The sequence below is a fragment of the Dermacentor albipictus genome, chromosome 8, assembly GCF_038994185.2.
Source record: "Dermacentor albipictus isolate Rhodes 1998 colony chromosome 8, USDA_Dalb.pri_finalv2, whole genome shotgun sequence".
Taxonomy (NCBI): domain Eukaryota; kingdom Metazoa; phylum Arthropoda; class Arachnida; order Ixodida; family Ixodidae; genus Dermacentor; species Dermacentor albipictus.
The window spans coordinates 100,362,501-100,375,406 of record NC_091828.1 but is presented as its reverse complement, the minus strand read 5'-3'; the positions used below and the strand labels follow the sequence as shown (position 1 = coordinate 100,375,406).

Genomic DNA, 12,906 nt, shown 5'->3' with positions numbered 1-12,906 from the left:
AGCAACAAGGAGAAGCAGACGAAGCCGTGGATACAAGCAACGGCATCCACAACGAATGTTTGACCGCGTTTGACGAACCTTCGGCTGATGGCAAGCTCGAATGCGACGGCCAGGTTTCACCGCGACATCACGGACAACCGGTTCGGCGGCGTGTGTAACGTGTATGAAAGACTGTGGCCTAACCTCAATGAAACACTGTGTGCGTAGTCTTTGCAAAAACGAAGCCAAACAGACGATCCGCTCGTGATGACTAGGTTCACGAGAGTTAAAGCTCATCCAATTTTTTTTCAGGCGTAAAACTACAATTATCATCGTCACTGTTTTCTTTTATACAAGAGCGCGCTTTCTCAATTCTCCCAGTAAAGTGCTGCCATGCGGCCCGACTCGCACTCAAAGCGTCTGAAACCGCCGGTTTGCACGACTGCAGCTGGCAATGGTGTTGTGTGAGATTTAAAGGCTTGTACTTCCTATGGCTGGTCTCGAATACGGTTCCCTCAGCACAGGAGCGCCGATGCTCTACCATTAGGCCGCGCGTTTCTTGTATTGCGAAAGTAACTGTACGGGCGCCAAAGGCGCATTCGCGCCGTCGCCGTTGGCGTCGGCGTTGTGGGGCTGTCCTCCTATCGACGACGTGTGCGCGGCGCACGCGACGAGGATTAGGAGGCCTCCGGAGACGCGAAGTGCGTTTGGCTCGAAAAAACAGCCAAGCCAAGTCGACGCACCATAACGGTGCGCTTAATCGGGCATGCCGAAGCCAGGGCAGCTTTCTAGCTTGCACTGCAGGCACCATGCCGGCCTTTCACTTCTTGTCGACCGTACGCCAACAAACCACGCTCAACTACGCACGAATTTCGAAATGGTCACCCTAAAAGAAGACAGAATTTGTGATTTTTCTTTCCTTTTTTTGCACGCGACCTGCTTACCTTTGTCTCAAAGCATGCGACTCTAGATTGTGTGCATGCTTTCGACTTTGACCGAGTCCACACATACACGGATGGTTCCTTCCCTCAGCCCAGCCCCACCGGAGCAGGGGTTATCCGACCACCATAAATCAGCATCCTACACAAGGTGGCTCACGTCACAGCACCGACGGGTTTCTGAGACTACCGACCTCTGAGGCACCATTGACTACATCAACCAAAACCGAATAATGGGTGGAAAATATTCTGCGACTGAAAAGCGGCCTTGCATCGTCTTTTGTCAGCTGTTCGTCGCGGGTTCTGTGAACAAGACACGAGGAACGCACCACCACGTGATTGCAAACTGCAATGTCTCCAGCACCACCGGTTGCACTCACTCGACCGTTCTCAGTGGCACATACTCGGCGACGCAAGTTGGCGAGAGGTTCATTGAAGAACGGCACATAGTCATGCGCATTCATGGGGCGCAGCCAGGTAAAAGCGTTGACGTGAAACGCGTTAATTTAAAGGCGACCCATACCCAGCGCATTTGTGTCATAGCCTGCTATAATGCGTAGGGTTGCTGACCTTAATGAACCCTCGTGACGTGGGTTCGATTATGCTCAGCAAAGGATAAATTTAAGGGTTCCCTTTTGTCACTGTAACGCGGCCCTTTCCAAGTGGCGTTGACGACAAACGTGCTGATTGAAGAACGGCGCACGCCTTACTGACACATACCGAGATACCCAAGTTGGCATCAAATATTTTCAGTGGAAACCAGCACAGACCGAGTGGCATATACCAAGTGCTCTAAGTAAGCATCAAAGAGCTCCTCCGAACCGCGGAACACAGCCAGCCTCTCGTCTACAGTGACCCCTGTCGGCGTGAAAGAAAGTTCGTTGAGGAGCCACACGTATGCACACATTGCCACATGTGCACATTGCCGCTGGACCATGTTGTAGCTTCTTCGGGGCGGCCGGACGGAAGGGTTACGGCATGAGGCCTAAACGGCCGGGGCGCGCAGCGCCGCAAGAAAAGAGCCGGACTTGCTCCAGTCGGGGACCAGACAAACAATGAATCTTTATTTCTGAGGAGGCAACTTAAAGGAGGCACTTACAGCGTTTGGCGCTGAGTGGCGCCCTGATGTAAAGACCCAAAACCGAAACCAGAAGTTACGGATACCACAGACCACAGACTGCCCATTGACCTAGGAAGGTGGGAAACGTTTAGATACCAACATACAAACAGATTGTTTGCCCCAGGAAGGTACACAAAGTATCCTGAGAATGCTAAGGCATAAAAAGGCAAGGAAAGCTCAGCGTTAAAACAGCCGGAACGGAGCAACATAGGAGTGTACGAGCGTCTCTCGAAGTAGAGGAAGCCGAGGCGGCATCAGGGCTACGAGCGTTCGTGCTCTCGTGCACGGTCCCCGACGCGGGCTGAGAGCATTCGCTGGCTCGAGCTGCGCGCCCTGCCCGCGTCGAAGTCGTTCCACGTCTGTCGTCCGAATCTGGCTGCCAGAAAACAACGTTCCCAGAATTTTCGCCTATTCCTCACCACAGCCCTGGCCAGCTTCGAGACATGTCGACCATCGCTGCTCCGAAGCGCCAGAGGAGGAGGAAGTTCAAATCGAAGCTACCGTTCTTCGGTCCGACGGGCATCGGACCTAGCACCCCGCCGTCCGACGTGCGAGCAAACCTTCCGGAACTCTTTGCGCTTCTCACGACGCAGCCGGAGGCCAACGAAAACGAGCGTCGGCGCGACGCTACCAGAGACGCTACAGAACTACCCGTCTCTCGGCGCTTTTCGAACGGTGAGCTTCTGGCTACTCCAAGAATGACGACGACTGACAAGCGCCAAACTCGTACATCATCGGACACCGCTAAGCCATCGGACAGGAACGAATGCGAAGCAAGCGCGTCCAATGTTGTCGAGAATGAAACCAGCTTCGTTGGAGAGGATGAAGTCACCGTCAATGAAGAGCCAGAGCCGAAGGCTCTCACCGAGTCCGGCGTGGTCGTGAGAATGGTGCGAGAGATCATGGAAGGAGGCCCGGCTGAAGAGGTCGACCAACTGGAGGATCTACCGGCCACTTCAATAGCTCGTATGTCGATCGAAGGCACGCTGATTGCCTTCCTGGACCGGCCGCCGGGATCTGGAGTGGTGTACGAGGACTTATACTCGTTCATCTGTAACCAGTACAACGAAGACGAAGAACGCGGCTTCTCACCCCTCGTCCAGGGTGGAACCGCCACCGGGTCGCGTCTGCACCGTTCCAACGACAGCGGACGCGCCAGTACGCGGTGCTTGGCGAAGGCAGACCTCGGCTTCCTCGTGCCAGTTCATCGAGCAGCAAATCTTGCGAGCCCACCGTGGACGGAGATGCTGAGGGAAGCTGGAACCAGAGACCCCCACCTCCTCGTCCTCAGTCCCGAGCACAGCGGGCGGAAGCAATGCCGAGGCCGCAGACCCGGGGATGGGACAGTTGTCTGGCGGCTCACCGAGTTGGCGCCTTCGCCGCAGAAGCCAGTCGAAGAAATCGCGAAGCTCAAAGCGATGCCGAAAACTTCCCGAGAGAGCTTAGGCTGTGAAGAGCCGCAGCTTCGTGTCAAGATCGAGAAGGTGCTCAAGAGACCGGCAGCCACATCGCGGAGCAAGGCGGAGCTAAGGAACAGCCGCACTGCCGTGAACGAGCCCACCGCCAGGCACGAAGGCAGCCGTCCGGCACAGCACTAGCTAGGGCCACTAGGCCACTAGCTAGGGCCACTAGCTACGAAGCTAGGGCCACTGCGGCGCCAAACGTGCCCACCGCCTCGTTCCTAGGCAGAGGAGACGGAGAAGCCAAGCGCGCTTCCCACTGACCCGAGACCCCGGCCAGTGCCCCCAGTTAACAAGTAGTGCGGGATGCTAATAATGCGGTCGCCGGTGCTATAGAGAGTGTAAGATACAGGCCGCCGCTTCTCCGTGCTCGGACGTTGAGAGCACACGTGACCCATCTACGGAGGATGACCTGTGAAGAGCAAGTACGGACAGCCGATTGCGACTATAGTACGGGTGAAGGAGCGACCAAACTACAGGGTCCAGGAGATCCGCAAGCTGGTGGACCACTTGCCCGGGATGGCATTAAACGTCATCGTGGCAATGGTACTTGGCAACTTGATAAGCGCACCGCAAGAAACGCGCTGAAGGAGTGCGGGGGGACAGTGCTTGCCGAAAAGTTGAAGAAAAAGCAGAGAAATTTCCGTGCGCTATGACTATGTCAGGCACACTGCAATGCCGCCTACGACCATTTTTCTTCTTTATTCTCGTTTGATTTTGATCGCTCACCAATTAAATGTTGCGTTACTTGTTTGTCGTCTCGCCGTATTCGTTAGTTCCACCAAACCGGCGACATAGACACTTTAGAGCCCCCCGGAATTCAGACAGATCGAGCGCTCAATTTACCGTTATGCGAAGACACAGCATCCTGCGCGCTCGCTCCTTCCGATTTGCCGCGGGTACGATAGAAAATCGAGCCGAGCAAAAGCTACGCTCTCGAAGCGTCCCCGTTTGCCTTGGCGAATACTCGGTGGTTGTGAAATAATTCCGGCAAAACAATCTCACGATAGCCGTTCACGCGATTGGCATTCAAGCAACGTTACTATCCTCGGTATGCGTGTTTAAGCACATGCGGTCTGTTGAAAGTAATTCGAATGTTTCACGTCGCATTGCTCGACAGAGCGCGAGTATGGGCCCTATCTGCACGGCCCGGTAACTTCTATTCCAGTGATATGTAACCCAGTCGTATAAGATCACTGGCCTATACAGTACGGTACTTGATTTCCAACCTCTACTGTTCGCCTCTGTTCTGTCTTTTCTTTATCCTGGCTTAAGTTTAGCCTGTATACGCTGCAGTGTGTCTAATTCTTCCCAACTGGCAAGGCTCAAGTACCTTACTCCTTGTTCCCCGATTGATTCATCGATGAACCTCGGACACCTAGGGGTACACAGGGCTTTGCCATGCTGTTCCTAGACAGCTGTTTCCCGGCTTCCCTTCCTACCTTGGAGATGAAATACCGATTGATTTTATTTAACTTATACATCGTCTTGCACAGTGCGCTCAACCAGATAGACGACGTTTGGCTAGCGCGACGGAAATTAAAAGAACGACCGAAGTGCCGCAGTCGGATCGCTGACCACTTGCTTGTTCGCGCTCAAATTTCGCGCATACAGCGTCTAGCGGTGCATTCATGCTAATACCACGTTTGGTCTCGTTATTGGCCTATTTTATGTAGAGCTAATCGGAAGTACGCTTGCCCCATGACGATACCCAAGAAACTAAAAGTGTAGAGTCAGGGAGTGCCATAGGTCGGCATATTCATTCAGGAGTATGGTACACTGACTCATACTAACTCCACACTAGTATCACAGACGCCGAATATGGCGTTAGTGGGTGGCTAAGAGTGAGTGAGTGAGTGAGTGAGTGAGTGAGTGAGTGAGTGAGTGAGTGAGTGAGTGAGTGAGTGAGTGAGTGAGTGAGTGAGTGAGTGAGTGAGTGAGTGAGTGAGTGAGTGAGTGAGTGAGTGAGTGAGTGAGTGAGTGAGTGAGCGAGCGAGCCAGCGTGCGAGCGAGCGAGAGAACAGCCTGCGATAATGCCAAAAACTAAACGGTGGCCACACCTCTAGCTCGTCGGTATAGTTACGAAATGCAGTCATAATGATGACGATGATGATGATGATGATGACGACAATGAACTAGCACAGAACCTGCGATAATGGCAAAAACCAAACGGTGGCCACATCTCCGGCTCGGCGGTATAATTACGAAATACGGTCATAATGATGACGATGATGACGATGACAGCGAAATGGCCTTTGAATTCCCTGCCTCACACTTTTTTTTTTCGTCAGCTACCGGTTAGTGGTAGTACAGGCTTTCTAAAAACAGCTCCGTTCCGAATTTACCTAAACCGCAATGCACACAAAACGAAACAGACTTGCTACGCACTTTCGTCGACATTATACCTCCTGCATGTTTCCCATAGTTCAAAAGAGAAGTATAAACGAGAAAAGGCAGTCTGGCTGAAGTCTATGCAAGGTATACAAACTGTCTGAATCACGTGTCTTACACAAGGGGCCTCGCGCGCACACCGCTCTGATGTGTCACGTTCGCTGTACAGCGGCAAGACGTTTCTTTTTTTATCTTCCCAATAAAAGCGGCGCAGTTCCCTGAAAGCCAACAAGCGCCTCTCGAAGTATACCACGTACGACGTTTGGTGCCGCTGCAGCGTCGACGTCTCCAGAGGCGATTACCGCACTTCGCACCCTCCGCCTACGAAATTGTCGTGCGCTTAGGTATATACCACGCTCGCCTTTTCCTTCCCAGGCCGTGTTTAAACCCGACCGGTGCCAGTCGCGATAAAGACACGAAACGGCGCTTGCTCACCTTGAAACGCCTAACGCCAGAGGGCACCACGAGTCTTTACGATCTCGATGTCGACATTATGAGTTTCCCTTATCACTGTACGCGAGTCAGGATAGGCAAAAACAACCGAATGTGCTGCCGGAAAGGAGACATGAAAAAAGAAAGGGGGGCGAGAGAAGATAACGCGCAGTATTTAATGGCACTTTGCACACGTACGGCGGTGTAAGCGTAGCAACCGGGTTGCCGCCCATGACGTAAGGACGTGTTCCTTTATACTTCGGATAGCTTGTAGTTGTTGCGACGTTACGACAGGCTTCCGCTTCGTTGCGTATTCTTTGTATGGCTTACTCAGTTTTCTTTTTTTATTTTACTGCCACGTTACAGAGTCCAGCGTACACAGCCTGTTGCCAGGGTTTCGTCAGAACGGTTGCTACATGTTAATTCGCCGTGCAACAACTCTTCCGTGCCTTTGGCGTGTCGGCGCAACACAGTAGGCTTTCTTTCCATAAACTGCACCTGCCATCTCCCAGCCAAATGCACCGCTGTTCTACTCAGTCGCATACGCAATGAAGAGCAAAAAAAACGCAGTATGAAAAGCCGCTGATTGGAACAGCAGTGCACTTCCATTGCAAATCTTAAGTGCTTGTATTTATAGTAACTAGCGGAAGGCGCAGATATCTTGGAAAAAAAATTTTTTTTCTTCGAATAATGTTGAACTGCTTTACTGCAACTACAATATGCGTCTTAAGGTCATTTGTTAAAAATATATATATAATCATTCGAGAACTACGATTAAGAATCATAGAGGCGACTATCGAGGCAACTGTAACGTACGCCACAGCTTCGAAGCTATAGGCAACCGATAGGTATATATATCTCGAATGCACCTCAATATCCAGACAGCGGTCGCTGAAAAGCATCGGGGCGAGTGTGCCAGAAGAAGAAGGAAATTAGAGCGCGACTGTCATGTTTAATCGACATGTACAAAACGATAACCCTGGTTGGGAAAAGGCGCACACAACCCGTATCGTAACCCCCCAACGGTCATGCAGCTTCGCATGGTTGCGCACATGTTTTCCTACAGGATCCTATAGGATTTTGCGTCTATACAGGGCCTGCGGGGCACGGGGGATTTTTTCGATACGAGCAAGTAAAGTGAAACCAACGTGGACGAATAGAAAACTTGCCGGAGTTGCGGGGGTGGGGGTCGAACCAACGACTTCCGCGCCCCACACGCGTGCGGTGATAGGCCATACCGCGGCGACCACGCTTCAAATCCTTCAGTGGCAACTTTTCCCGTGTCTTCTTTTTCCTTCCTTCGTGGGACGACGGATGTACCGGAATTTCTGTTTTTTTTTTATATTTCCGTGTTTGTGACTCCACAGAGTTTTTCTCGCTTAATTAATGAACGGTCGTTTCTTTTTTTTTTCTAATTTCCTAATCCCCACGAAGGCAATGGGTTTCTCCAGGCATGAAAGTTCATCGCCAATTGATGCACTTATAACGCGAAATTTAATCGAAAATCGATCCACCGGAAAAGCCAGAGAGGTTTTGAGGGCCGAAAAGGGCGAATTTTTACGCATATTTGTGTAAAACACGTCATGCCAGCGGCTTAAGTAGCTCCTCTACCAGCTCTTTCAGTGCCTCCTCTAAAATTAAAATAAAATTCAGGGTTATCGCATTGTTTAATTTACTACCTCATTATGAGTCAAGCCGCGCGGTGTGTGTGAGTGTGTGCGTGGGGGGGGGAGGGTACTCTGGATATATTTTGACGACCTGGGGTTGCTTACCCGAAGCTACAGATGTAAGTACGAGGACTTCTTTCTTTTTGTATTTGATGGTTTATCGGCATCCCCTTCGAAGCCGGGCGGTGACAAATATTCACCTCGCCTGCTCGAGTGAATCAGGTATGCTTTTCCTTTATAACATTCTTATATAAATCTCCTTAATCTCTTTTTCTCCTGTCTCTGTCTCCCTCTGTCTTCCTCAAAAACATTGCTACCTTGTACCGGTAACACATGCCTGTAACGGCTCAGGTGGTATCAAACTCTCTTTCTTGCTTTTTTTTTGCACCAATACTCTAAACCACCCTCGCTTATCTCGACTGCTGACCGGTTGATGCTTCCACCCAGTTTAAATCCAAATCGCTTCTGCGAAAAAAAAAAAAACAAGTGTATACGGTATACCCGTACGGGTACTTCTCACTGGCCGAACAACCGGATGGATGGATGGATGGAAGGAAGGTAGGAGCATCCCTTTTGGAACGGGGTGATGGCAGTTGCTAGCATGCTCAACTTTTTATTTTCGTTTAACTGTGTTGTAAGTCATTGAAATTCGCCATTTTCTTTAAATACGTCTTCCTACACTTTTAACCTTATGCCACCTCTCTGCCTTTGGGCCACCAATCTTCCAATCGCTTTTTTCCTAATTTCCACCGCATATTTATTTACGTGACTACTGTTATCTCTAAACCCCAGGGCCTCAGGAAGCGTTACTGTGCCCGCATCGACATCGGGATGAATATCATCACATTTTAGTACGAGGTGTTCTATTGTTTCCACAGATTTACCACACACAGTGCATGTGTCTTCTTCTTCTTCGTTAAATTTCTTTTCATAGCTGCGCGTTCTAAGAGATCCTGACCTAGCTTCACAGAGTAGAGCACTGCCACTCGAGCTATCATAAAAATGATGCGACCGAAGATGCGACTTGCGCGCCCCCTGCTGGCGGCGGCAGACGACGCGATTGCGCATGGCCGCGCGGGGCACGTATTAATCAATCGCGTATACATAGTATGCGCGTACGACGTCATTCAAGGACACTGCACGACTTCCGGTTTACGGCGGCGCCATGTTGCGGAACCTATACGCCTATGCGCGCGCCTGTTGATAGGGTTCCTCAAGATGGCGGAAGGTAGCGGAAGCAGACGACAGCAGCGGACGTGACGTCACGCGCATAGAACGTAAGCAAACCGCGCACTCACTGCGCGTCTTGCGGTACGTCTCGTCCAGCATCTTGGTCATGGCGGTCTGGCAGCAGGGCAGCTTCTGCTCGCAGCAGCTCAGGTCCGAGTTGAACACGTTCTTCGAGTTGATGATGAAGCCCTTCTCCTTGACGCGGGTCTCCAGCGACTGCGCCACCGTTTCGTAGCCCAGGGAGTTCTCCTGGACGATGCTGAACTTGCGCCAGTTGTAGTAGCGCAGCAGGGCCGTCACACTGCGGACCACCTGTGCGCGTGACACCCGGTTTAATCTAATGAAAAAACACAGTTCACGATGTGTTTATACTCGCGGACAACCTTTTGTGGCAACGAAGAGAAAGCTACGGAGCCAAAGCTCGCACAAGTGAGGGCGCATCCGAAAGAAAGTCCCGCGTTTTCGTCCACGTTAGCTTAAAGGGACACTAAAGTGAAAAATGATTTCTTCTGCATCAGTAAATTACCGTTCTACGACACCAAAAACACCATTTTTACAACGATAAGACGTTTGGTAAGCCAAAAAAATGCGCAAGAACGAAATACGGGTGGCGACGCCCTACTTAAGTTCCCGCACCTGGGGGCTGTGACGCCTTGGATTTCGATGGCATCTTCTAGGGCCTACTAATTATATATAGCGATACAGATTGACTACATTGTGTTCTACAGGAACCAAATATTAAACATGGCAAGTCTCGGGAACCTTTGTTCGGCCAACGCGGCCCGAATGCGAAAACATACTTTGGAATCCCTGAAGTCACGCTGACTCTGGGGTTTCGGCGCGAAATTCAAATACTGATACTTGTACCTTCATTTTCTCATCTAATAAGCAAACTATTCTTTTTTAAATGACTGCCTGCAGGGTTATCAGACAATGCTTCATTAGTCTAAACTGATTTATTGTTTCGCCTTAGTGTCCCTTTAAGCAGGGGAAGAGAAAAAGATAAACACCTCATTAGCAACAGTCAAGTAAGATAAGACACACTACTCAATGTAGAAATTTACTTATTGCGCGGTGTTTCCCTTATGCGTTTGGACAAACACGAACCCGTCGCACGTGGAAGCTGCACCGATTCAGCAGCGTCTGTTACGAGCGACCAAAATCACTGTGAAACACTGCCGGACTACTTGGCGCCGTAACACAAGTGCTGCAGCCACGCGCCCGCCGCTTTGCCTCCATTGCCACGGCAAGTCGTCCTCGAGTACAAAGAGAGACACTACAGAGAAACACGAAATCAGTGTAAACTGATGAAGTATCTTTCTTTTTCTTTTTTAATCTGTACTCGTCAATTTCTCAGCACAAGGCTAACTGTTAGAGAAAGAATAAACTTTATTGAAAACTGGTCCGGCAGTTTTCCTTTGAGGTTACTTTCATGCTTCAATGCGTAAAAGAGTGGGTTCTGAAAAAAAAAGTAGCTAGAACACCAATGCATTTACACGGACACTTCCAAAATTCATATCTCGGTGCTGTCCAGCGAATTCGTCCCAAGTGGACACGCCGCGGGAACTCAGCGGCCATAATTCGTAAATTGAAATATGTGGCGCTAAGTAGTTTATTAGAAAGCTAATCAGCGCAATTACGTTAATTGTACAATTGACCGTTTTGATTTCTCGTAGAAGCAATGGCCGCCTCATCGAGTAATTTAGATCGATTGCGCTATCTAATGTAGGCAATCTTTAAAAACTATGGTGCAGCTAAAGGAAAAAAAATTATGAAGTGCCTTCTGGGATTTATCACTCACGGCCAACGCCGCCGACGCCGCCGACGCCGGCTTTTCTGCGACACAAGCTCCTTAACGCTGTCGCGTTAAAAGAACACCTTTTATATTGCCTCTATGAGGTAAACGATCACAGGGAATGCGTCGAACTTACCAGAGCAGCGGAAGGTACGGTACGGGCGAATGTGGTGTTCTCAATGTTCGCTACGTTGGCATCCGAGCATTTCTGCAAGAGAGAGAGAGAAAAAAAAAACACAGGGACATATAATTAGCATAAAAGGACCCCACTATTAGCACCTCGTCATCTCGAACAACAACGTGATGGCACGCGTATATCTGTAGCTTCTGGTCTCCATCTCGCACGTCAAAGCTCGCGAATACGCTATAGGCCCGTCAAAAGAAAGCTCACAAAGGGCAAGGTGGCGTCCGAAACCCGACGTCTCCATACGTGACGCGCTTCCGGCTCCCGAAATCGCTTTCCGCCGCATTCAACCAGCGAAAGCGTGGTCTTTGAGATCCGCGCTTAAAATCCAGAGCGCCCGCCACCCTTGCAGACGTTACACGGTACAATCTCGCATACATCACACGTGCCGCACTACTGCGACACTCCAACTGTGGTACGCACAATGGCATTCCTTTTCCCCTGCAGCTGGTTCATGGCTGAAGCATGTTACACCAGCTGCATTAAAAAAGCAGAACGAAAGGGACAAAAGGCACGGACGATATAATTTTTTTTGCCAGCTGTAGACGATATAATTTTTTTTTGTAACGTATAAACTTTAAAGCGCGTATAGTCCTTGGAGAAGTCATAGCAGAATTATTAAACTTTGTAATAGCAAAACTAATGAACTTTATTAAACAAATCACGAGAGGCGACATTCTTCGGCCTCAGCGAGCGGCATCATCAGGCCCGGCCGCCGCGGGTACTGGCCCTTCGCTTCGTCCAGTTCACCAGCATTGTCAATCATGATATATATATATATATATATATATATATATATATATATATATATATATATATATATATATATATATATATGTGTGTGTGTGTGTGTGTGTGTGTGTGTGTGTGTGTGTGTGGGTGGGTGTTTGTGTGTGTGTGTGCGTGTGTGTGTGCGTGTGTGTGTGAGCAAAACGCCCTAATAAAGTCGACTAATCAACAGTGTCATAACGAACTCAGAACGTTGCTCCCTAAATGACAAATAATATAAACACAAATATGAACATTTCATGCAACGAATACGTGAGGCTGCGAACACACATGCACGCACACAAAATACCAATGGGAAAAAAAGTACTTTCAGCTTAAATTCGTGTCTGCGCACAAAGCAGCGGGTGCGGACTTATAGTCCGCAGAGTACGGTACTCGCAGCCCACAGCGGAACGTCGCCCGTGATTCATCGGCCCTAATAAGTACCACGCCGCCCCTCTTCTCTCTCTCTCTCTATTTCTCTCTCTCACACACTCTCTCTCCCACTATCTCTCTCTCACACTCACTCTCTCTCTCACTATCTCTCTCTCTTATACTCACTATCTCTCTCTCTCTCACACTCACTCTCTCTCTCTCTTACACTCACTATCTCTCTCTCTCTCACTGTCTCTCTCTCACACTCACTATCTCTCTCTCTCCTTATTCTCCTGCGAAGATCCGGAAACGCTCGAAACGCTGACTGGAGTTCTACCGGGAAGACGGCTCACGGAAGGGCGACGGAAATTGCAGAGCGCTTCGCAGTGACGGCGACGCGCGAACGATGAAAAAGCGACACAGAATTTCGGGGTGCAACAATGTACCTCAAGCGCGCCTGTCGTAGCGCGCCTGTCGTAGCGCGCCCTGCACTCAGAACGAAAATCCCCGAATCCCTCGCTAGCGGGACGTTCCGCAGCGCTGCGATTGAGAAACTTGTCGCGAAAT

At 50.0% G+C, this 12,906-nt stretch overlaps 1 protein-coding gene across 1 annotated transcript in view; it reads right to left on the bottom strand.

Moving 5' to 3' along the window:
- LOC139048909 (receptor-type guanylate cyclase Gyc76C-like) overlaps positions 1 to 12,906 on the bottom strand; it is a 326,307-nt gene that overhangs the window by 70,690 nt on the left and 242,711 nt on the right. The window contains exons 4-5 of the mRNA XM_070523840.1: positions 11,149 to 11,220; positions 9,286 to 9,529 (exon numbers count right to left, since the gene is read on the bottom strand). Coding sequence (XP_070379941.1) covers positions 9,286 to 9,529; positions 11,149 to 11,220 — 316 coding nt within the window. The remainder of the gene's footprint in view (positions 1 to 9,285; positions 9,530 to 11,148; positions 11,221 to 12,906) is intronic.